The sequence below is a fragment of the Orbicella faveolata genome, unplaced genomic scaffold, assembly GCF_042242905.1.
Source record: "Orbicella faveolata isolate gen_17 unplaced genomic scaffold, um_ofav_v1 contig_2, whole genome shotgun sequence".
In the NCBI taxonomy this organism is placed as follows: Eukaryota; Metazoa; Cnidaria; class Anthozoa; order Scleractinia; family Merulinidae; genus Orbicella; species Orbicella faveolata.
This window is the reverse complement of record NW_028301547.1, coordinates 1,915,638-1,941,421: the sequence shown is the minus strand read 5'-3', so window position 1 is coordinate 1,941,421 and position 25,784 is coordinate 1,915,638. Positions and strand designations below refer to the sequence as shown.

The following is a 25,784-nucleotide window of genomic DNA, read 5'->3' as shown; positions in this document are numbered from 1 at the left end:
CAGAGGCTTACGTATAAAACACTTGAGTATATGTGTGAGAAAAAGAGCAAAACATTAAAAGGAACTGATATGAGCATATATGACAAATGTTGAATTTTTGGACTTCTTTTTTTTTTTGCCATTAACCGTTCTCAATTTTGTTTGTTGCCCCTTTCCTTTCAGTTTTTCTCGGCCCTTTTACACAGGCTACCTTTTGCATTGTATGTTCTTTCTGGCTGCCGTGAAAAGTTGGATGTTAATTACGGGGGAAGCCTAGAAATGGACCTTGATCAATGATAGGCGTAGTGGACCATTTTACCACCGTTTTTGCACCAAAACTGATATCGTTGTTTTTCGATTTGCGACGTCGGAATGTCGTCGATATCTAAACCTGACCATTGTGTGGAAAGGCCTAGCCTAGTACTACTATCTGCTTATCAAGAAAATCTGATGACATTTAAATTGATGACGTCACAAGTGGTACAAAGAGCACGAGCATTAGTTGGTATTCAAAGGGTTAAAACAATTATGATAAAAGCGATTATAATATTTATATTACGTCTAATATCTCTAAAACGTTTCATAAGTCTGGAAAATACGCAAAGCTTCTGAGATTAGACCGGGATAAATATGAGACAAAGGTGAGTACGGCGAGTAGAGGAACTTACCTGATGAGTTGTGCAAACGCTCAACTAACCTTTGTAACCAAGGGACTAACCGTAAAGGCAATGAAAACACATTACTTCATGCAATCTGAAAAAACGAAAAAAAAAAACTAAAACAATTCAATTCCAAAAATGGTTTTCTTTGTTTGAGTCTGACTTGAATCCTTTTCAAATCTTACTTAAATGACAAACTTCTTAATCGCAGCGTTCGTGACGAAAAGTATGTGGAGACTCTCTGGGGAGTCTACCCCCGCGGGAAGGCGATTTGCAATTCTACGAAAGCATGACGTTCAGTGACGTCAGTGCCTATCCGGCACTAAGCTGCTAATATGCGTTCGTTTATATTAACAGATTGTTAACCTCAAGAGACAGTGCTTGGAAGCCGATCAAGTAAGTTGTAATAAGTGCCTTGTTACGTAAGTTGCAATTTTCAGTGAGTTATTTTTCGGTATTTTTTTTTTCTGTACTGCTCGATGTTTCTGCACGCCATTGAAGAAAAAGCTCGTATTTTTGCTGAGTGCAGGCCAAACTATATTGTACTCTCTGATCATGTATGAAGTTATGAAGCCAAACAAATTGAAATGGCCTTCATCTTAGCCATTAAATCTCGTAATTCAGGTACCTTTGGAAAGATTGGCCACCTTTATTAAAGAGAATCCGCGACGAAAACTAGTAGCGCGAGCTAGCTCCGAATACATAGATGTGAATCCCCTATAGAGGAATTTTGAACTTAGCATTTCAACATTCGTTATCGTAATAAAGCGAGCTCAGTCATGGAACACATCGTTCAAAACAATCTGAGCTCAAAAACAAAAAATGCCGCAGTTGCAGTCAGGCATGATAATAGTAAGAATTAAAAGTTGTTGACTGACGTAAATTTTTTTTTGTGAACGTTTCGGTTAAAAATACTTTAACCTTCTTCAGCATAAATGGCGCGTACGGAAATTTAAATGAGTGCTTTATAGGAGCCGCGGAAAAACGCACATTCGTACGCCGTCATTTACGCTGAAGAAGGTTAAAGTATTTTTAACCGAATCGTTCTCACAAAAACGTTTTTAGTCAGTGTCAACAATTTTTAATTCTTACTAATCTGAGCTCATTTGCGTGATAGTTAATACAGCAACCGTTTATTCAGCTTAGTTTCGTTTTTCCTTTAGCGAGCAAAATTTTAATTAATGAAATGTCGAAACCGCTCATAATGTGATTGCTGGGGCCTGTTTCATACTAGCGACATAACGAAATGATTACATAACGGCATAATCGCTTGGTAATGTGGACATCGACATAAAGACATACATCTAAGGAAAAGGTTATTTTTTCCCCATGTTATTATGTTGATGCTATTTTGTTGCTAATAGTTATCAAGTCAGCATGTTCACTCTGCGAACATAACGACATAACATCCTACTTATGTTGTTATACATTTGCTGTTGCTATCGGTCTCCCTAGTGTGAACCTCCTAGGCTTTTAATACCTGTAATACGCACGATCTAAATGAGTTTAACTGTTCATTATTAAATCTTTATCAGTCGAATAGAACAATGTAATTTTTCGACAAATCTGAATTTATTCATCTCCATTGAAGTGTGTGATTTTGCTTCACAAAGACTGGCTAAATCAAGAAAAATACCGGCGAAGTGCGAAAACTATGATAAGACAAACCGAAAAGAAAATGCCACAAAAACACGATTCCATTCATCTTAGCCTATAACGTCACTGAGGGCTTGGCGTGTTTTCGATCCATTTCACCGCGTGGAATCAATCATCAAAGAATTCCGACAGCAGATAACAGCTGTTTTCTTCTCAAAAGTTGCAAACAACAAAATCAGCGAGGCAGTTAGAAATGTAAAAAATTTTTACACATTATTTTCTTCGCTGTTTCTCGGACCCCTCCACTAACTGTCCTGGACCTCAGAACACTAGCTGTTTTGAATCTCACCGCCAACATTTGAAAGAAATGAAATTTTATCACAGCTGAAAAGAGCTGACTGATTTCGCCGACATTACGTAACAAGCTCAAATTCATGAAATTCAATTTTGCAAACATTCGTTTGTACAGCTGGGTTTGTTTTCGTCCTCTAGGACATGAAAATTTTAAAAACACCCGAACTTCTTTGGATGTTCTTGAAATTAGACAGTATCGCAACAAAAAAAGGGCACAAAACTCAAAAGGTTAGAATCGAAATCGAGTGAGGGAAGCAAAATTAAAGAAACAGAGGATATTGCATTAATATCCTCTATTTCTTCACTGGGGAATATTGTTATTGGAAGGACTTGAGACATGAGGCCATTATTGAAATGTTATCCACATCTTTTCTGTTTCAGATCTTCACTTGAAGCATGAAAATGTCGAAGTTCTTCTTGCTAACGCTGCTTATTTCGGCGTCCATAATTGTGACGTCATCTTCACCGTTGTTTGAATGGTGTGGAAAGTTCTGTAAGACTGCTGACTTTGATCAATGTCGAGAAACCTGCTCAAGTAAGTGGTGAGAGTATGTCTGAATTGATTGGCTATAACATCAACGAGCTCTAGAAAAATGTAACCAGAGGTTAACACGAAAAAGCATGGAACCCGTGGATAAAAAGAGAAAACATTGTATTGATAGACACGAAAACAAAAATGAAACCGGTGGCAAGCGCGAGAAAACAGACAGCCATTGACAAGCGCAGGAAAACGTGTAGCCAGTGACAAGCGCAGGAAAACATGTAGCTAGTGGCAAGCGTAGGAAAACGTGTAGCTAGTGGCGAGCGCATGAAAACGTGTAACTAGTGACAAGCGCAGGAAAACGTGTAGCCAGTGACAAGCGCAGGAACGCGTGTAGCCAGTGTCAAGCGCAGAAAAACAGGTAGCTAGTGGCAAGCGCAGGAAAATGTGTAGCTAGTGGCAAGCGCAGGAAAACATGTAACTAGTGGCTAGCGCGGGAAAACATATAGCTAGTAGTCGAAAAAAACATGTAGACAGCTAGAAAGTGGTGAAAACGCGGGGAAACGGTAATCAGTGGTATAACACTGACACGCGTTGCATAACTGGTATGTATACGCTAATTAAAGCAGAGCTTTTCCTTTTATTCTGGACTTATTTTCAAGAAATATAGTATACAAAATGTTCAATGTAACTGAAAGTAATTAGTTACTATTAAGCCATGTCCGAGTTCCTCTTACCTCTCTTTAAAAACGAGTCTAGGTGCACAACCTTTCATATGGAAATGAGTTTGATTTGTCAGACAATTAACGCGCAAGAGAAACTCATATCCATACGAAAGGAAGTGAAACAAGACTTGTTTTGAAACAGAGGTAAGAGCAACTTGGAAAAGGTTTATTAAAGACTGTGTTACCATTCAGGGACAAAACGTGTCATGGCATGCTACGCCAAGAGTTGTCAACAGACTTGCCATGCTGGAGGATGCACTTTGAAATGTCTTGGTGAAAGCTGTAGACAAATTTGCCAGAAAGGAAACTGCCAACTCAAATGCCCTGAAAATGCAAAAATGTGCGTCCAGAATTGTGGCCAGTTTAATGATTGCGAAAAAGAATATCTGCAGCCTCCAACAGCTCAAAGAGAGGGCCCCACGACTGAGGCCCTTACAACAGAAGCCCCTACGACTGAGGCCCCTACAAAAAAAGCTCCTACGACTGAGGCCCCTACAACAGAAGCTCCTACGAATGAGACCCCTACAACAGAAGCCCCTACGACTGAGGCTCCTACAACAGAAGCTCCTACGACTGAGGCCCCTACGACAGAAGCTCCTACGACTGAGGCCCCCACAACAGAAGCGCCTACGACTGAGGCCCCTACAACGGAAGCTCCTACGACTGAGGCCCCTACAACAGAAGTCCCTACGACTGAGGCCCCTACAACAGAAGCGCCTACGACCGAGGCCCCTACAACAAAAGCCCCTACGACTGAGGCCCCTACAACAGAAGCCCCTGCGACTGAGTCCCCCACAACAGAAGCCCCTACAACTGAGGCCCCCACAACAGAAGCGCCTACGACTGAGGCCCCTACAACGGAAGCTCCTACGACTGAGGCCCCTACAACGGAAGCTCCTACGACTGAGGCCCCTACAACAGAAGCCCCTACGACTGAGGCCCTTACAACAGAAGCGCCTACGACTGAGGCCCCTACAACAGAAGCCCCTACGACTGAGGCCCTTACAACAGAAGCGCCTACGACTGAGGCCCCTACAACAGAAGCCCCTACGACTGAGGCCCCCACAACAGAAGCCCCTACGCCGACTGAGTGTGACGACGTGGAGGATGGCGTTTGTATCCAGAGTTGCACTAGAGGAGGCTGCTCGATGAAATGTTTGAACTCGGATGAATATCATTCGTGTGAACAGAGTTGCACAGGTAAGTTTCAAAATGCGTTTTGTAGTTGTTTTAGTTGTCGGACAACGTTGCGGGGGGGGGGGGGGAGGGGGAGAGGAAGTAACTGTAATAGTTTATTTGAGGAGACTACGCTAAAGCCTTCCCCTTGAATATACAATGCAACACAACACAACACACACACAAGACAACACAACACGAGACAAGACAAGACAAGACAGCACAATCCAATCCAATACAATAGCCCCCTAAAAGCGTTTTTGAAAAGCTCCGTTTTCGTGATGGATTAGTGTGGACGGTAGGCCTAACCGTAGTGTGTACGGGGCGTAAACCTTCGAGGTTGTGACTGACACGTGAAAACCACACACAAGACCAAGAGATAACACAGCACAGAGAATGATAATAACGATATCAAGCATTGTACATTTTGTCCTGAAATATTAGCCCTTATTCCAAAATAGACGATCACAAAATATTTACTATTAAGTGTTCTAAGAAGTGTCCTGTAATTTCCATCATATCGATTCTGCTGCAATTTTTTTGCATATGGTAGATTTGCGGTGTAGTGAGGTGTGGTGTAATGTGAGGCAAAAATATTTCAAGGTTATTGAACCAGCTCCAACGTTTTCTTAGGTGGAAATTGTGACCTGACATGTGAGGCCCCCACAAGATGTGAATTCAGCTGTACCGGTGGTGACTGCGCCTCAGTTATCTGTAAGGCTGACACTTGTGAACAGAGCTGTACCGGTGGAGGATGCGGTCTGGAATGCCACGGAACCGCATGTGAACAGAGATGTACCAGAGGCAACTGTGCACTGCAGTGTTCGAGTGAGGCAGAGACGTGCGAGCAAACATGTACATTGAACAAGGACGGGTGCACCATAGAGTATATCGATTTTTCAACAGAAGCTCCTACAACAGAAGTTCCTTCAACAGAAGCCCCTGGGGCTGAGTGTGACGACGTGGAGGATGGCGTTTGTATCCAGAGGTGCACTGGAGGAGGCTGCACGCTGAAATGTTTGAACTCGGATGAATATCATTCGTGTGAACAGAGTTGCACAGGTAAGTTTCAAAATGCGTTTTGTAGTTGTTTTAGTTGTCGGACAACGTTGCGGGGGGGGGGGGGGGGAAGGGGGAGAGGAAGTAACTGAAATAGTTTATTTGAGGAGACTACGCTAAAGCCTTCCCCTTGAATATACAATGCAACACAACACAACACAACACAATCCAATCCAATCCAATACAATAGCCCCCAAAAAGCGTTTTTGAAAAGCTCCGTTTTCGTGATGGATTAGTGTGGACGGTAGGCCTAACCGTTTGTGTGTACGGGGCGTAAACCTTCGAGGTTGTGACTGACACGTGAAAACCACACACAAGACCAAGAGATAACACAGCACAGAGAATGATAATAACGATATCAAGCATTGTACATTTTGTCCTGAAATATTAGCCCTTATTCCAAAATAGACGATCACAAAATATTTACTATTAAGTGTTCTAAGAAGTGTCCTGTAATTTCCATCATATCGATTCTGCTGCAATTTTTTTGCATATGGTAGATTTGCGGTGTAGTGAGGTGTGGTGTAATGTGAGGCAAAAATATTTCAAGTTTATTAAATCAGTCCTAACGTTTTCTTAGGTGGAAATTGTGACCTGACATGTGAGGCCCCCACAAGATGTGAATTCAGCTGTACCGGTGGTGACTGCGCCTCAGTTATCTGTAAGGCTGACACTTGTGAACAGAGCTGTACCGGTGGAGGATGCGGTCTGGAATGCCACGGAACCGCATGTGAACAGAGATGTACCAGAGGCAATTGCGCGCTGCAGTGTTCGAGTAAGGCAGAGACGTGCGAGCAATCATGTACATTGAACAAAGATCAGTGTACCATAGAGTATATTTGATGTACTGGCGTGAGTCCTGGTATCGAGTTGTTGCCAGAGAGAGACACTCGTATTTAGCTGACGTATTTTACGTGCGAAAGTTGGGTTTAAGCTTTTGAATGATTCTCGCTATTATCTCAGTTGTTAACGCACGCTTGTAGTTGATTGATTGTAGGGACACTGTCACGATATATTTGCTGAAAACTGTTATAAATTCACGAAATGGTCCCTAAATTTATGTAATAAGAACTTAATTAGCTCTAACTAAATGATTAAAAGCAATTTCTTGAAGATTGTCCACACTGTAGCAACATTTTTGCAAAATTTCAACGATTTATGAGCCAAACTTGAACCTTTGAAAAACTGACATCCTGACGCTTTTTCAAAAATCCATATCACAATCCGTTTCCATCCTCGCCATCGTTAGCCATCCTCACTTCCTAATGGGTTTAATCATTTGTCGAGTACCGCTCTGCAAAATAAAACCAATATTTTTCAGCTTCCAATGATCGATTTATGTTTTTGAGATTGCCAAAATCAGATGCTAAAGATGGTTACAGTGTCCCTTTGAATCAAGGTAAGAAATAAAGGCAAAAAAAAATTGACAAAACGCATTTATTTTCCTCTCTCTCTTTGACAAGAATTGACTGCTTAAGGACGTTTGTGCCCAACAAAATGTTCCCACTTCAGATATTTTTCAAACTTGTCATGTGGTAAGGTTAAAGATCAACTTTTGCACCTCCGCCCCCCGCTAATGGGTCGACCGAGGTATACAGCCTTGAGCGTGCATATCCTGTCAAGACAAGGTATTCACTGTATCTATTGAAGCAAAGTAATAAAAAATGCGACAAAAGTGGACTTACAGCTAAACCCATCCAAAGAGCATTCTGAGCAACACTGTCCTTATACCACTTGTGACGTCATCACTCTATCAAGTGCGTGCTCCAACTCTCCAAGGGCTAACATTATCATTTCGGTTAGATTTCAATTCCCTAATTAGCAGAGTCTCTTTTATCTTGCAATATGTATCTGACCGACCTTTTACTTATATTTCAAAGTGTTCTCATTTTAAGTTGTGACCAGTTGACGTGACGTGTGTGCGATAGCAGATAAATTAAAACATTTTTTGAAGGTGCATGCATCAGGACCGCGAAAAGCTTTATTGTTATTAATTAGTTTGCATCTTTTCATATGTAAATTTTTTTCAGCTTCTGTCATTGTTATTGTTAATTAGTTACTTATTTTACATTTAAAATTTATTTGTTACTTCTATGCTAAACTACACGGTCACTTCTAAAGATGTATGTCGAAACATACGAAACGTCAAGTTAAATGATATAGTTTTATTTCTGTTTTCCAACGATGCGTTTTATTGTCATATTTATCAGCGCAGTTTGAGTGTTATTTCTTACGATGGACAAAGAAAAAGAGAATTTACTCGATTTGAATCAGCGGTGTTCACATTGCCATGTTGGCGTAGAGGTCCCTTTTGATGTTCTGATTTATTCCGCGATTTCGCGTGAGACCCATAAGCCCTTTGTCGTTCGCTACATAGACCTTGCCACAAAGGGCACTTGCTGGAATGGCTATGCAAAAATGAGTAGCTGTGTATTGAGCTTGTTCATAAGCTTAAATAAAGTTACGGGGCAACCAACGAGCGAATTTTCTGAAATTCATTAGGAGCTGATTTTGGCTTTTCCTAATTTCAAAAATCCATTTTGTTCTTACCCAGGGCGCCTCCCATTCATCAAAAATTATCAAAAGAGAGAAATTCCTTGGAAAGTAAGTTTCCAGGAAATCGTTAAATTATTATTTCCGAAATGCGAACCATTCAACCGAATATTCCAGAAATTTCAGTAGCGAAATACATTCCCTGTAAGAGATTTCCGAACATTTGGGTATACCTCGCGAGGTTGTCCTGTTGCCCGAAAATTCCGGAAGTGCAGTTCCATTCGCCATTAGAAATTTCCGGAAATTTCGTCGAGTGAAAGCGTTTCCAGTCTCCGTCGGTGGGAGACTAATCACGTGATCAGTCAGATAAAACTCGTCGGAATGGTATGAACTTATGGCGGACAGTTGAGACGCGGGTGTGGACTGTTGAAGCGATTCGCTTCCTCCCTGCCACAGTTTTCTCCATCTGGTAATGCTATTGAACGAGAAAGCACTAATTTGACCATTTTGAGTTTATAAATTGGCTCAGAGCTTTTGAGGTGATGGCGCGAATGAAGTCAAGGCCCCAACGCACAACGAAAAGGAAATCGCAAGAGCGCGGCGTTCGAGAAGGTTTACGAGCAGGGCGGAAAAGTCCGACTGCTAGTAAGCGTGTGAGACTGCATAGCTCGGAAGAACAGCCATCGACTTCTTCGAAGAAAGGAAAGAAGAAGAAAGGTATGGATTTTACCCTGTTGCTTGCATTGTTGAAATCGAAAGTACATGTATTCAAGTTGATGCTTGCAATGTAGGAACTGTGGAACCGTGTATCGAATGACGGATCAATATTTCGGCGAATACTTGATCAAAATCTCCTTGTTTTGCAGCGGAAATATCTTTGAAAAAGTAAAAAGAAGTCTTGTTCAGTTACCTACGGAGATAAGACACATCAGCTGTTAATATCCTGAAAATATTCGAGTTTCTGCTAATGTGAAAATGTGCGTGTGTTGATCCGTGTGACATATGATCTCATTTGCATTTTTGGCAAAGCGAACGAGAGGAAGTGGGAAAATTTTGACAGCTTTCCCTGCGTGTAAAGCAGTGTTCTTTCGCCGGTAAAAAAAAGAAACATATTTAATATTTCTTTATATTCCCTTAATTTCCTACGTTCAACGTGTTTTGACTATGGAACGTTTTTTGATAAATTTAGAAAAAAAACTCGATTCATGCGTTAATTAAGCTGATAAACTATAAGCTTGTAATTTCCATCGTGTTCCCCCCCGACTTCTTATTGGCCTAATAATAAAAACTGGAAATTCAAAACATAAATTTTCTTTGATGGTACCTCTAATTAGCTTTAGAAAATAGCCTGAAGAAAATACGCCCACTGATTGGTGTAAAATTGTGTTTCCATAACTCAATATAGAAACACAGAACTAGGATGAGTTGTTTAGGTAATGATGGCGCAAGCAAAGAGAATTTACATTTTGATGATCAAAGTAAATAAGTTGTTTTATTTTTTGGCATCGTTAAATTTCTAAGAGAAATGGAAAATATGTTCTCCATGTTCCTACTGAGTTAAAGAAACACTTACAAGTAGAAGTTTGGGAGAACTTAAAAAAGCTGCCGAAACACCTGTCTCTCGTCTTGTGTTCCCACAGCATTTCTCTTTCTCCCAAACTTCCACTTGTGTTCCTATAACTTGATAGACACAGTACGTGATTTCTATTTCTTAATATAATTATCATGTAACCTTGTGTAGTATGGAAATTCCTATTTAAATTTTCTTGTCACATTCTCCTGACTTTAGCACATTATCCTCTATGTTCAGAATACTTCTTGCAAAGGTTGGGATATATCACCTGAAGTATCCTAGAAAAGGTTTTTGAGTCTTCAGCAAAAAACTTTGTTTCCAAACAGAATAGTTTGAATACATGTAGACTAGCAGATAATAAACAGAAAATAAATTTTCCATGGAAGCCACTTCTTTTAATATTCATTATAGGCAGGCCTTCTCAGATACAAAAGAAAGATGCACATCTCCCCCCTGAATTACGCAGTGCAGGACTTTTGGCCCACATGCATATTCCAAAGGGAAAGTACTTTGGACCATTTAATGGAAAAATCATGGACAGAAGAAAGTCTCCAGACAAAATGCACTTTTTTGTATCACAGGTAAGTGTGTATAACTGTAGAATTCAAATAGAAATATCATTTGCAGGGCTGCAGTCAAGAAAATACTCTCATGGGTAAGATTTTCATTGAGCCGGTCACCATTTTTCGCGAGAGACCTGATCCAATCTTTCACAATGCTTTGAATGCGGGGCTACCAAGTTTTCCTTTACAAGATGGCAGATGCAGTACATTGAAAGAAAGCATGCTAAACAAGTGCTCAAAGCAAGATTTTATTTAAATTACTTTACTCATTATAGTGACACAGACACTCAAGTTAGTCAGTAATTTATTCCAAACTTTTCATTTAGACTGTTCGATATGATTTGGATATCAAATGATTGTATTTGCATAACCTAAAAACTGCTCATTGTCCTTTACCGAGTGATTGCCTGCCAAAATCCAGCCGGCAATCACATCTTCCTCAACCGGCAAATTTCGCTGGCAGCTGGTGCTTAGTGACATTACCCTGTATTTGTCTCTTGCAATAAGATTCTAGGGTGAGCTAGTCATGAAATACATAGAGGTGGAAGAAAAAATTTGGAGGACTCGTGTATACATGTAGCATGAGTACTCTCACTTTAGAGACGTTGTTGACTGAACTTACAAAGTTAGACCTCTGATAATATTGTTCTTTTCTTCACAATCTTGTTTCATATAGTGCCTTATACTCAAAGTTAACTGTGGAAAGAGTTTCATGTTTCAAAGATGCAGGGATCCATATTGTTTTTTGTCCAATTTGTCAGCCGGGCAAGTATGCCAGATGGCATACTTGCCCAGACAAAATTTTACTTGCCCATTCATTAGGGAAGAATGCCAACTGAACAACATGGTAATGGAAAGTTATTAATGAATAATTTTATTGCAAAAGAAATCTGCGAATCACTCTTTGCTTTCTAAAAGTTCCAAATAGATGACAAGTGGTCAGAATGCAGATAACTCATAAGAAAAATTCAGAATTTTTTTTTACATACATATGTACATACATGCGTTATTGTTGCTTCCCCAATGGGGCTTTTCAGGAACAATGATTAACTACACTAATTACATTTAACATTATAAAAAAAAAATACAATAAAACTATTGAAAAGATCCAAGCAAATAGAAAAATATATAAAAGAAAGGGTGTACAACCTGTACATGTTCTTGAGAAGAATTTAAAAATTTTTCTAAAAGTTTGGCCTTAAGAAGATGTTTAAAAACTTGGACCGAACAGCTTGGTAGAGTCAAACTAAACTTGTCCAGCGGATGAGTTTTCATATTGTTTGGTCACCCATACGTCTTTTAGTCATCTTGGATGACTGGATGACTGCGAATATAGATCCCTGCAGATGGAAATGATTTTTTGTTTCAAATTTATTTTAGCAGAACTACCCAGTTAGTTTTTCAGGGGGACTTAGTTTCTACCAGTACTTCATCATATTTTTGCATATGCATGACTGTGCAGTACCATTATGATTATACATCTATACCTTAATACATGCATTTTTAGGTGGAAGATAAAAACAGCAGAAACAGATCATTGAAGTTTTTCTACGCACACAAGAATGAGAAAGACAAATGTGGCTGGCTCAGTCGACTTCAGAGTGCAACATCAGAAGAACAACAGAATGTTGTGGCTTATAACTGTTCCACAGGGGTCTGCTTTGAAGCCCTTAAAGACATAACGGCAGGGGAGGAGTTGATGGTGTTGTTTGATAAATCATTTAAAGGTATTTGTAGAATTACCATTTAAGCAGTAGAGGACTTTTTCCGTGTTTACATAGCCTCTTCTAAACACAAGGGGGATTCAGAGAATTCAAGACAGTGAAGACTACAATGTATGTCTCAGGTTTGCATAACTTTCGAGAGTTCTGCTAACCCCCCAAGTTTTTAGATGAGGCTGTGTAAACACAGAAAAAGTACTCTATTGCTTTTATAAAATATTTCTCAAAAATACCTGCAAATCTTCAGGTGAAACGTCACAATTGTGGTTATGTCCTCTCATCTAAACACACCTATCGACCAATGAGAGTGCCCATAGTATCTCAGTTATTTTGCAAATAATAATATACATGTTTTTCCTATGTTAATTCGGTCCTCCTCTCTCTCCTGGGGCTTATCAATCATTGGTTCACAATCATATGGTTGCCAATGAGGTTAACATGTGCTTCTCTTTCAGTAACAGAAAATTATTTTGGAAAGTCACGATTGATGTTTCCAAGTGAAATAAGGATTAACAAGTCATAAAAATACAGGGGTTTCATTAAGGGCCAGGCACTGGGCAAATTAACCAACTGTGAGGATGATTTTCCCTACCTGGTTTGACTCTCTAGAGGAAAGCTTTTCTTACAAAGATGTTCAGTTCAAAAAGTTTTGCCCGCCTATGAAAACCAGTTGCCTTCCTGCTGAAAATGTTAATCAAATGAAACCCCCTGAAAGTACACGTACCCTTCATCATTCAGAGGACCACATACATGTATATAATACATTTTGCCTCGACAATATTGATGATATAGTTCCTTCCTTTTCTGATAGTTTTCTTTTTTCTTATGCCTACCTACCTGATAATGCTTTGATGTTGTAATGAAAAGTCATGTATCGATCAGTCTTGGTATGCGTTACATTTCAGGGTTAGAATATCCAGCTTATGTTGAAAGCGTACCCGTCTCCTTCATCACAGATGAAAGAGGTGGACAGATAGCAGTGGTGCCACTCGATAAAGAAGTGGATCACACTAAAGTATATGTTAACCCTAATGATGATGATGATGATGATAATAATGAGGAGGAGGGAGCTGGGAAGGCTGATGACAATGAAACAGCTGCACCTTTAGATGTAGAAGATGTGGAAATTATAGGAATTGATGATGATGATGATGATAAAAGTGACTTCAATGTTGATGATGATGATGATGATGAGGGTAATGACCATGTTGATGACGATGATGGCGGCGATGGTGACAATGACGATGACAGTGATGATGATTACTGTGGTGATGAGGATGACGATGACTACGATGATGATGATGATGATGATGATGACATGGATGACAGTGATTATGAGTTTATTCCTAAGAGTAACGTGAAGTTAGTGGTGGAGAATAAAAGCACCGATGATGATACTGTGATGGGAGAAGGGGATCATAGAGAAAAGCAGACAGTTCATCGCAAAAGAAAGCCCAACATCAAAGAAATAGCCATTGTTGATGCGGATAACGGTTCAGGTACATGTAATTCAATTTTTGATGTGCATTTATGTCAGTTAGTGGTAGTCAAATGTAGCTCAGGTTGGGCAGTCATGGTTACCTGGCTGTTGTCACTTTCATCATTTCACCTGGGAGTGTTTGGCCTCAGTTCAGGCTGGTAGTGAGATCTGTCAACCCAGTGGAACCTACCCACTCCCCATCCTCATCTCTTATGCCTGAAAACTTCAAAATGTACAAAGCCTGATCCCTCCTTCTCCGAAATTCTCAGGCAAGGAATTCTCCCCCAAATCCTAGTCTACATGTACGTACCAGACGTTTCCTTTCCATTTTCCAAGTGGGGAGATCGAGCAAGGTAGCGAGCAAACGAGCACGCCTAGGGTGAGCAAAGTTTGGAGAGAAATGGGGAGGGGGTGAGCATGAAAAGGAGGAGAAGGGAGAGGGGGTGGGGAGGAAAGAGATTAACTCACCCCCTCCCCCTGCTCTTTGTCTTTTGGCACTTGTTTGCAGTTTTTTTCCCTTTGCATTCTTTAGAAAGTGAATGCAGGCTATGCAGGCTATGCAGGCCAGCCCAATCCCTTTTTTAGCACTTCTGGATCTACCTCAGTCTATATTGTTAGCACCCAGCAAAAATCTTACATTGACTTTACTTTTAATTATTTATGACAACAATGTACATTGTATATTTTCTACATTCACCCTGATTTTCTATCTATTTCTCTCTACTGAAAGAACTAATTGTACTCTTATCATTGACGTTTGTCACTAGACACAACCAAATTCCAGTGTACCCACTGCCTGGAGGAGTTTATGCAAAAAGAGAAAGCTCTGCAACATAGTTCTTCCTTGGAATGCCTTTCAAGACAGTTCCGATGTGACACATGCACTCAAGAGTTCAGAAATGCTTTTGTACTCCAGAGGCACAGATGTGGAGGGAAGCCAAAGTATGAAAATTAAAAAAATATATATATTTTTTATAATGATATCATGGGGGACAAAAATTACGCTTTAATTTTGGCACAATCTTTCAGCGTCAATTATAATGTGAAATTACAAAATTGCCATGGCAACGTTTGGCGTGAAATTTTTCGATACAATAAACAAGTCAGAAACCCAGGATTGTAAGACGTAGTTTGTCACTTATGATATTAAAAGGTAATCAAATGGTATACTTATGAAATCAAGAAATGAATTCCTGATTTCACTCGTCACTATTTGGTTACCCACTCAAAATTGAGTGTACATGGAGATAAGCGACGAAAGAAGACAGGCCTCATTTTCAAAATAACACCTCCAAATCGGCAGAAGAATTAATCAAGCAGCAGTAGTTATAGAGCTTGTTCAAATGCAAGATGAATTTATTAGGCAAAGGGCGCTTTCCATTCAACCAGAAATTGCAGAACTTTCGAAAAGGAGGCAAATGGTAATTTCCTTGGAAAGTTTCCGGAAAATTGGAAAATTGTTATGTTGTCGAAATGTGAACCATTCAACGGAAAATTTCGTGAATTCTGCGGAAAGATCAAAGAGAACGGTAATTTCCGGTCAGAAATTTTCGAAAATTTGGTATACTTCGTGAGTTTGTCTTTTTTTCCCGGAATTTCCGGAATTTGTTTTGGTTTTGGTTTTACTACTAGTGGTTTGAGATCGGTAGAGTAGTCTAATTGGTAAGTTATTGGTTTGGTTTTGGTTTTGTGACACTCACTTGAAAGCCGCCCTATGATGGCTGTGTAAATCTCCCTCCTTGGCGCGTTTTATCTTTGTTTTAATTAGCACTTCTCGCGACAAGCTTGTGACAATCATACAAATGAAGTATTTTCTTTTAGGTGCAAGATTTGTGACGAAGGGTTTCAGGAGTGGAAACAATTACAAGATCACGAGAGTGCTCCACCAGAAGATCACCAACCAAAGTAACTCAAGTTTTTCTTTAAATTAGGATACACTTAACGGCACGCTAACTTTTGTTACTCTGTGTCAAAATTCTAAGACCTGCCTAACGAATGGGCGATTCCAAAAATCGAACAACATTTTCCTCAGTTTGGCATACCATTTTTTCGTCCTCGACGTAGCATACCAAGCAGAGTTTCCTTTACGCAAGTCGCGTTAATTTCCTTCTGCAGGAAGGATACGGATTTAAAACGAAACTAATTCCTTGAGCGCCGGTTCAAAACATTGGACAAGACGCTGAAAGTTAAGAAGGGACCTTAAGCAAACCACGTCGGCAACGGCGACGAAAACACCACCAAACAAAAGGTTTAATGAGCAGGTCAATAGCCGCGCACACTATGAATCTTTGAACATTTCTTTGCTGTCCTCTGCAAAACAACAACGTGAAATGATTAAGTTTTGCGTATTTTGGAGAACGCGAACAACGGCTAATTTTTCGTATTTTCTTTTGGAATTGAATGCTGGCGTTACATATTTACAGCTCGAGCAATTTCTGAGACCAACAGACACTCTCAACAGATCTAGATAATTGCGAAATTCGAAGGTAAAATGTAAGTTCATGTTTTACTAGGCGTTGTCCTTGGGGTCGCGTCTAATCTCAGTCGCATTTGTGCCCAGCTGGTCGTTACCCGTTGTTTTACTGGCGATATTAACTTGATATGCCACCGAAGTTTCAGTGCCAACGTTAAATGATATGTATTGGAACCTGTAAGGAGACTTGATATTTTAATCTTGGTTAGCAGTGCTTGAGTCGGAAACATGCCTTTGCGACTAACGTGGAGATGTTTTGTTTTGTTCCAGGTGTGTTAGCTGTGATATGCAGTTTCAAACTCTGAAAGAAAAGCAATACCATGTCCGTTCAAAGCACGGGCCACCTGTGACAGCGGAAGAGTGTCCCATCTGCCACAAGACCTACAACAAAGTGTACCTCAAGGAACATCTGACGACTCATCAAGAGAGCGATGCGCTAAAATGCAAAGAGTGTGGCAAGAAGTTTTCTTCCAAAAGCAACTTAAATAAACATGGTAAAAAGCACTTGCCGGGTTATGTTCCAGTCAAGGATAAGCTACGAGAGAAGAAATACAGCTGTTCAGATTGTGGCAAAAGATTCGACTCCATGCATGGCCTGGAGGTTTGTAACTGATGTAGTTCTGAAAGAAGCTATGTAACGCCGGGTTTGCGCATCTCTAAATGTTTGACCTAATTGTTTCAGGTTCGTCGTTGCAATCCGTGTCTATCTTCTCCATCCTCAACCATCCTTGTTCCTTTATGATTTATTATTATCACTTTGGTGTTTTTCTATCTTCGTAAACTATTATTTTCAGGTTTCCTTCAATTTAAAGGTATTTTTGTGCGAGGCCAAATAATTCAAAATACCGTGACTGAACTCCTGTAATGACGCCTATGGCTCAATGGCATAGTCATTGTTTGACATGTATTAACAGCCTTTAAATCCTGGGACATCTTAAAATATTAGCTTAAAAATGTAGAAAAATATACAAAAAATGATAACAAACCAAATATGATGAAGGATGGTCAGGATTTGAGACGATTGAGATGAATTACGAATGACGATATGTGGCTGAAATCTGCCCAGTTGTGCAGTCTCCGACGACAACATTTTCCCTAAGACAATCGACTCCTTTATTTTTAAAACCTGCCAAGATTAATAGGTCATTTTACAGTTGTGTGCGTAGTTACTTGACCCATGAATGCTTTGATACAGACCTCTCTGCTTTTCTCATTTAAATGCCAACTAGTCAGCGTAAGAACAACTTGATTTACTCGACAAAAGCAGTGAGGTCTTTATCGAAACAAGCTCACCTGCAGCCTCGCTGTCATTCAAAGGCCAGGTCACTGAGCAGACAGCTGTAAAATGGGCTATTCGCTATTTCCACATCCCCCATAACACACCTTGTTTGCCCCCAAAATCCTGCATAACCTTTGTTTCCCATTTCTCCTGGGTATTACAGTCGTCCCAAGAGAAACTGAAGACAATGCTTATGCAAAATTGGAGGGGCAAACAAGGTGTATTATGGGAGATGTGGAAATGGCGAATTTCCTAAAATACAGTAAAGAACATGCAACGCAAAAGGTAGCCAGAATAAAAGGGCAGAGAAAAAAAAAGAAAGGAAAGGGGCAACAAACAAAATTGAGAACGGTTAATGGCAAAAAAAAAAAAGTCCAAATTTGGGCTTATGCGCACGCCCGGAATTGAAATATTGCTCAATTTTGTACCCAATCCTCGAAAAATCTCTCCTTTTGGTAAAAAAGGCTTTCTTAGCAAAACTTAGGCTTATTTAGCGTCATGGCAGCCAAAAAAACCTGACTGAACGGTTAAAAACGGTATTTTTTGGCGAAAGTTTGGTATTCAAAGGGTTAAGAACTCAATCAGTCTTGTTTCTGCAGAGCCACCAGAGAAGCCACACGGGAGAGAGGCCCTTTGAGTGCGACCAATGCTCGTGGAAATTCACTCAGAAAACCCATCTAAACCGACACATCAGGACCGTTCATGATAAGGTCCCTAGAGTGCGCTATTCAGAAGGCTCCAATGCACCTGTCGTGTGTGACGTCTGTAACAAAGTGTACGTCAGTAATCGTGTCTTGACGGTCCACATACAATCCGTGCACGAGGGACTGCGACCATACAAATGTGAATATTGTGATGCGACATACACTCAGCGAGGTAATTGTTCTTATGTGTTACTTAAAATTTATGCGATACTACGATTCCGATGCTGCAAGTCCTTTGAGAAGGAGCTCCCTCCCCGTGCCCTCAAAAAGAAGAAAATGAAGCACAGAAATCCTTGCGATTTTTCATTGTAAACCTAAGATTTCCTTTTTAAGCGTAACTCAAGACATTGACATTATAAAATTATCGTCTTACTTTTTCTTGTTCTTTCGCCATTTATTAAGTTGGACATGCCATTTTATTGCAACAACTAAAACACAAACAAACAAAATCCAACATAATGCAAAACACAACACAGCATAGCACAACAAAACGTAATTCAACAACATATAACATAACGCAACAAAGCAAAGCAACACAAAACGCAACAAAACTGAGCACAACAGCAAAGCACAACAAAACAAAACAAACACAATTCAACACGACACAACACAGCTAAATACGACAGAAACAACGCAAAACACAACACATTACAACAATTCGCCGTCGCTCTCTCGCGCTCAAATGCCTGAAGCAGAGACAATAAGAAAATCAACTCTTCTTTGTATCGTCATCACAATCATAGGCCACCTTTGGCGACACAAGCATGCAAGTCATTACGAGAAAGAAGAGGTGCAAAAGAAGTATACCAGCGACAAGTTTATCTGCAACTTTGATGGGTGCATGGTGACATTTGACACCCAACCAGAGCTAGTGGAGCACGTGAAGACACACACTACAGACAAAGCGTGTATGTGCAATGAATGTGGAGCAACATTCGTTTCACTGCCGAATCTGGCCAAGCACACGAGGAGGAGACATGGCGATCAGGCACCTCCAACGTACAAGGGATATCGCTGCGAGAAGTGCGACAAAACGTTCCTTACCAGTTACCAGCTTGTGGTACATTTCAGGTAAGATCAAGGGCGCTTTCCGTTCAGACAAAACTTCCGGTTTGAATTTCCGGAAATTTCTAGTGACGAATGAAACAGCATTGCCCGGAAAAGAAGACAACCTTGGGCGATTTCCATTCGACCAAAAGTTCCGGTTTGCATTTCCGGAAATTTCCAGTGATGAATTTCCGGAAAAGGAGACAACTTTGCGAAGAGTACCCAAATTTTCGGAGCTTTCTTAACGGGAATTTCCGCTCCATTTGATTTTTCTTCTGGAATTTTCAGTTAATGGTCGCTTTTCGGAAATTCAACAATTTCCGTATTTTCTGGAAATCGTCCCGGGAAATTTCTGTAACGTATTATGTCCATAATATTCGCTTAAGAATTAAGATGTTATTTACAAGGGTAAAAAGTTTAAAATTAAGAGAAAAACTGAGCGTTTATGACTCACGAGGTCATCTTCAGGGTAGAAGACTGTCGGCTACAGGTTTTATTTCGCTACGTAAGAATGAAACTCTTCATTCAAACTGGGACTTCATTGTTGAATCATTAGTCCTTCAATGGTTCTCCGCTTGAAAAACGATTGGGCCGTACAAAGTATTCCCCAACTGAAAGAATGGAGCGGGTTGTCGCGAAGGATACGAGCAGGTCCAGAGTCGTTACAAGGTCCTGAATGTTTATCAGTTCTCACCTCCACATGTAACAGCAACAACAACAACAGTCGTTATTTGTACTCCCTCTCTCACGTCCACTAATTGCACAAATTATCGATAATAGAATTAGATTACTGGCTGCCTGGAATGACCATGGGGGCTAGCGGAGCCAGGCAGCCAGTTGACATCAGCGTTAATGAAAATAAATTACAGGTCAGCAAGATAGCACACATTAAAAGAAGGAAAAAGGAGAGAGAGAGAAAAAAAAACGCTATTAAAACGCTATTAGGGAAGTCTGAAATAATTAAATTTATATTTGGGTATAAAATATTAATATAAGAGAAGCACACAATTAATAGCTATGACAGCTAATAACACATAATAACATTTTATACAAATTATATAAACTATAAAAGTGCATGTAATAATAAGGCTTAGATGCTTGCATGTTACTTTGCTATGGTTTATGTGACATTTAGGTGTAAACCTTTTAACTAAGCTGATGGCTTAGAAAGCCACGATTTTGGAAACTGATTTTGAGGTCATGATCCGCATGACGACAGTCGTGACTCTGAGAGAGGTGACACGGAAAATTATGGCTCTGAAAGTTGTGATCTACGAGTTTTGAAGTCATGGGGTCGTTATGGTTTGCTTTGAATGAGTGCTTTTCTGATGGTCGAATATAGAAATCGACAAGCTCCTAATTTGTGTTTATTTTCACCGTTACAGGGGTCATACTGGAGAAAAACCATATAAATGTGATTTATGTGGCAAATACTTTGTTCAGAAGTCTGGCTTGAGGAAGCATATCAGGTGGGTATAAAATCAATCAATCAGTCAGTCCGGCCGTCTGTAAGTCGGTCAGTCAGTCAGTCAGTCAGTCAGTCAGTCGGGTGGTCAGTCAGTCAGTCAGTCAGTCAGTTAGTCGGGTGGTCAGTCAGTCAGTCCGGTGGTCAGTCAATCAGTTGGGTGGTCAGTCAGTCAGTCAGGTGGCCAGTTAGTCAGTCAGTCAGTCAGTCAGTCAGTCAGTCAGTCAATCAGTCGGGTGGTCAGTCAGTCAGTTGGGTGGCCAGTTAGTCAGTCAGTCAGTCAGTCAATCAATCAGTCGGGTGGTCAGTCAGTCAGTCGGGTGGCCAGTTAGTCAGTTAGTCAGTCAGTCAGTCAGTCCGGTGGTCAGTCAATCAGTTGGGTGGTCAGTCAGTCAGTCAGGTGGCCAGTTAGTCAGTCAGTCAGTCAGTCAGTCAGTCAGTCAGTCAATCAGTCGGGTGGTCAGTCAGTCAGTTGGGTGGCCAGTTAGTCAGTCAGTCAGTCAGTCAATCAATCAGTCGGGTGGTCAGTCAGTCAGTCGGGTGGCCAGTTAGTCAGTTAGTCAGTCAGTCAGTCAGTCGGGTGGTCAGTCAATCAGTTGGGTGGTCAGTCAGTCAGTCAGTCAATCGGGTGGTCAGTCAGTCAGTCGGGTGGTCAGTCAGTCAGTCAGTCAGTCAGTCAGTCAGTCAGTTCGTGCTAAATATGAACTAACTCTTAATTTTATTTTCTAACGCTAGATGTAAACGCTGTCCAATGGTAGAAGGTCGACCTATCAACCCCAGGATAGCCAAGAAATATGCTTGTCAACACTGTGACAAAATGTTCCCAGGCCCCTCGGACTTGAAATCACACTTGCGGACTCACACAGGAGAGAAGCCATATCAGTGCACTGTCTGTCAAAAGGGTTTCAGTCAACCAGGGAACCTGACTAAACACGTAAGGTGAGTTTACAAAGCCCAAAACTATGAGAAGGGATTCATCCATAGAATAAATCTTACTACAACCACCTTGCACGGCGTAATAAACATTACCGCACGAAAGTACTGCTTAATAGCTTTTAAATAGATGGTCGCACAGTAAGGTTTCATCCACAGATGTAAGAGTTAACCTGAGGAACAAAATAAACAGAACCTCATGAAAGTGCTACTCAGTAGCTCTCATTTGGATGGTCACACACAAGAGTTTCATCCACAGACTTCAAAAAAGTTAGAACCTCCTTGTACAGCGTAATAAATAGTAGTACATGAAAGTACTGCTCAATAGCTTTCATTTGAATGGTCACACACAGGAGTTTCATCCACAGACTTAAAAAAATTAGAACCTCCTTGTACAGCGTAATAAACAGTAGTACATGAAAGTACTGCTCAATAGCTTTCATTTGAATGGTCACACACAGGAGTTTCATCCACAGACTTAAAAAAATTAGAACCTCCTTGTACAGCGTAATAAACAGTAGTACATGAAAGTACTGCTCAATAGCTTTCATTTGAATGGTCACACACAGGAGTTTCATCCACAGACTTAAAAAAATTAGAACCTCCTTGTACAGCATAATAAACACCACTACATGAAAGTACTGCTCAATAGCTTTCATTTGAATGGCCACACACCAGGGTTTCATCCAGAGACCTTAAATTTAGAACCACCTCGTACAGCAAAATAAACAATACTACATGAAAATACTGCTCAATGGCTTTCATTTGAATGGTCGAACGCCGAGTTTCTTCCAAAGACGTAAGAATTTGAACCGCATATTACTTGACCCAAGGTATCATTGAAAGTTTAGCAGGTAAGATGAAAGTTGTTTGTTGATGTGCTCGTTAGGTTTGTCCACAACAAAGAGCAGCGCCCCAAGGAGAGAATACGAGAGAAGAAATTTTTCTGCAGCTTGTGCGGCAAAGCTTTCCTGTGTCCAAGCAGCCTCGCCATGCACTGTCGCACGCACACTGGTGACAAACCTTTTTCATGTCAGCACTGTGGACAGGGATTCGCTCAGGCTGGAAACCTTAAGAAGCACCTCAAGCGCTGGCACCAAGATGGTGCTGAAGGAAGATCAAGGTATGTGAGAACTGGTGCACGTTTGTGATTAGTGTGGTGCCGTGAACTTAAGGTATTAGGGAGCCTAAGCAAACTACGACGGCAAGGTCACCAAACGCAAGGTTAAATGAGTAGAAAAGTGGCTGTGCACGAGCGTTATAAATCGTTGTACATTTTGTCGCCGTCTTCTGCAAAACAACATGTAATGACCAAGTTCTGCATATTTTGGAGAACGTGAGCCACGACTGCTAATTTTTTGTATTTCCTTTTGTAATTTATGCCTGGCATAACATATTTAGTTTGAGCCGGTTTTGAGAGCGATCGGCGTATTAAACAGATCTACAGTCGTGGACAAAAGTCCTTGGGACACTGTGATGTAACGAATTATCTGTGTTTTGCAACCGAGGTTTTAACAATGCCATGCTTTCCTTTTTAAAACGCATTGCTGTTCCCCCTTCCCACCCAATACCATGCTGAAAATCAGTAGAAATTGCAGGTACTCAACTTTGTATGTGGGGTTGGGGGAGAGGTTAGGCAGGTGAAGTTGTATGCGCGTCTAGCGTGTGCAGAAAAGCGCCAAAAGTGCAAATTTGTCCCAAGACTTCTGTCCATGATTGAAGATAGCTGCGAAATTCAAAGGTAAACTATAAATCCAATTTTAACTAGGCGTCCTCCTTGGTGTAGCCGTTGTCTTCTGAATCAGTCGAAGGAATCAGTGTCGTTTTTTTTTTTTTTGCAGACCATTTAGAAAGGTTTTTAATCGATGTCGAAGGTAATCCGGACCATAGAAAACAAAAAAACACTGGCGCCAACTACTCAAGTTGTCATAGGCGAACCCAAAACCAATAACGACTTGGTCACGCTCGTTTCCACGCCACACGTGGCGATGGTTAAGTTTGCTGTGTTTTCCATTTAAAGCCGCTCTTAAACTACCGCAAAACTAGTCAAGATAATTTATTGGAACACTCTACTAAACAAGACGTTTGTAATGTTTCTTGTAGGCGGAAAAAGGGAAAAGGAAAGAACGCTGGCACTGAATCGCGCGAGACCGAAGAAGTTCCCCAGGACAGTCGAGATGAGACAGGGGAAAGCGAATCCAGTCAAACAGTCACTAACGATACGTCTAATGACGGGGTACATGAAGGCACTAGTGAAAGTACGCGTGCCGCTAGCAGGGTAGCTCCCTTGGCTCATGCAAGTTCTCAGACATCTTTGGTTGGCTGCACGCCTCTCAATACCCCGAACCATTTTTACGGAACAACACCTTTGAACACAGTCGCTACTAGTTCCCTGACCAGCACTCCTGCTCAGAGAATGCCAGTTGTATTGGGGTTCGTTGGCAGCCCTGTACAACATCCCATCAGTGTGCAGAGTTCGCAGTCATCTCCAAGCCCCTCTGTGATTGGACCTTCCGGGAGAATCCGAGGGACATCTTCATTTGGGGCTGGCGAAGGAAACAGTCCTGTGCACAGAAATATGAACATTTCGTCAGGAATTGCTTTGAATTCGCAAGCTGGAAACTCACAGGGAAGTAACCTGAGTACCATCTCTGCACAGCAGCTTCAACAAGTGGTCATCTCCAGAATGCTGGCTCCCATAGCTTCCGAGAGTACAGAGACCGCGTTTGTTCCCCCTAACATAGCAGGGGGCCCCGCTAACGCTAACCCCCCACCCCGAGCTTCCATCCTTCTTCCGCACGTACATTCCCTGCTTAATCCCCCTGGGATCAATCCTACTGGCGGCGAGGTAGCAGTATGGCCCTTTGCACCTAGCACCAACCTATATCAACAGTAAGATGTGAACAGTCACGCCAGAACAGTCACGCCAGTTATGTTTACTCCCCATAGATAAGTGCCGGAACCTAGACTGCTGGCAGTCTCTTTTTCTCTCAAAATCAATCAGGGAGTATGAAGCGAGAAGGGATTGGAACCAGACACGGACGCGGCGACCCCTTCTTATCCAATCGCGTTCGCGGAAATGCACACTCCTCTGACCGTAAGAGAAACGAACTGCTGCAAGCAGTCTAGCCAGAGTCACGCAATATGTTGTCACGTCCAGGAATTGTCAACTACGGCTGTTGAAGATGAGAGAAGACATAGTGTTAGGTTGTTGGTTTCTAAACTTTTTAAAGTGATCTTGTGCTGTCAGTTTTTTACCCCATGCTATAAACAGCGCCCGTTGTTGTTTTTCTTGGCGTAAAGTCACTACAATTATAACAAAGTTATGGACTTGTACAATAATCAAACGCTAATTGTGTCGAGTAGTTACTTGGGTATCAGGAGATAATGTCAGTAGAGGTAAAGCGCAGAGCTTTCGTATTTTTAGCTAGTATGCCAGTCGATCTGGCCTATTTCAGGTAGATGACAAAACGTTTATCAGGTCTAATCACTTATTTTCTTGTTGATTTATGTGAGTGCCAGCAATGACCCGTTCGTTATAGTGCGGAACTTTACGAGCAATACTTTCCTTTGAAATTAGTGCTTCCATGGTGATATTTAACCTTTATAGCATGGGTGGTTGCGGCGCGACATTTCATACCGCGTTAACTCGCACGCTGCCACGCGTTTGATGCGTGTCACATGCTATGCAAGAGTGACATGCTACACTTCACTAGTTTCTTGAGTTGATTTAAGAGAGTAAAGAACTATTAAACTACTTTATGATCAGCCTATCGCATTTACATTTAAGTGGTAACTGAAATTTGATTTTGTTTACTTATAGTTGTGAATGGACTTTATAAAGCAAGAGAGATTGAAGCCGGGCTTCACGCTCTCTTGATAAAGATAAAAGAAACTAAAAACTGTGGTTTTAAGGTTAACAATACTTTGATCATGTAATTGAAAAGAACTGGAAATGAATTAAACAGCAGTTGTGTACGCGCCATAGTTTCAACATGTGGGTCATTTCCGACATTTCTTCATT

General features: G+C 40.9%; 2 protein-coding genes across 4 annotated transcripts; both read left to right on the top strand.

The window, feature by feature from the left end:
- Positions 1–976: 976 nt before the first annotated feature.
- LOC110058488 (uncharacterized) lies at positions 977–7,142 on the top strand. Of its 3 annotated transcripts, none has more exons than XM_089289090.1 (5): positions 977–1,034; positions 2,970–3,123; positions 3,987–4,994; positions 5,604–6,032; positions 6,610–7,142. In XM_089289090.1, exons 2-5 carry the CDS (start codon positions 2,985–2,987, stop codon positions 6,870–6,872), a joined length of 1,839 nt encoding a protein of 612 aa, XP_089145216.1. In that variant the 5' UTR covers positions 977–1,034; positions 2,970–2,984; the 3' UTR covers positions 6,873–7,142. The 3 variants fall into 3 exon arrangements, with proteins under 3 accessions (XP_089145216.1, XP_089145218.1, XP_089145217.1); XM_089289092.1 differs by lacking the exon at positions 977–1,034 and adding an exon at positions 1,858–1,953; XM_089289091.1 differs by lacking the exon at positions 977–1,034 and adding an exon at positions 2,532–2,816.
- A 1,726-nt stretch (positions 7,143–8,868) lies between these two features.
- On the top strand, positions 8,869–25,743 carry LOC110058489 (uncharacterized). Its single transcript, XM_089289081.1, has 13 exons — positions 8,869–9,239; positions 10,507–10,676; positions 12,166–12,385; positions 13,285–13,878; positions 14,627–14,801; positions 15,681–15,764; positions 16,603–16,933; positions 18,211–18,487; positions 19,059–19,386; positions 20,748–20,831; positions 21,563–21,766; positions 22,650–22,883; positions 23,864–25,743. The coding sequence occupies exons 1-13, from the start codon at positions 9,065–9,067 to the stop codon at positions 24,654–24,656; spliced, it is 3,669 nt and encodes a 1,222-aa protein (XP_089145207.1). The 5' UTR covers positions 8,869–9,064; the 3' UTR covers positions 24,657–25,743.
- Positions 25,744–25,784: the final 41 nt, after the last annotated feature.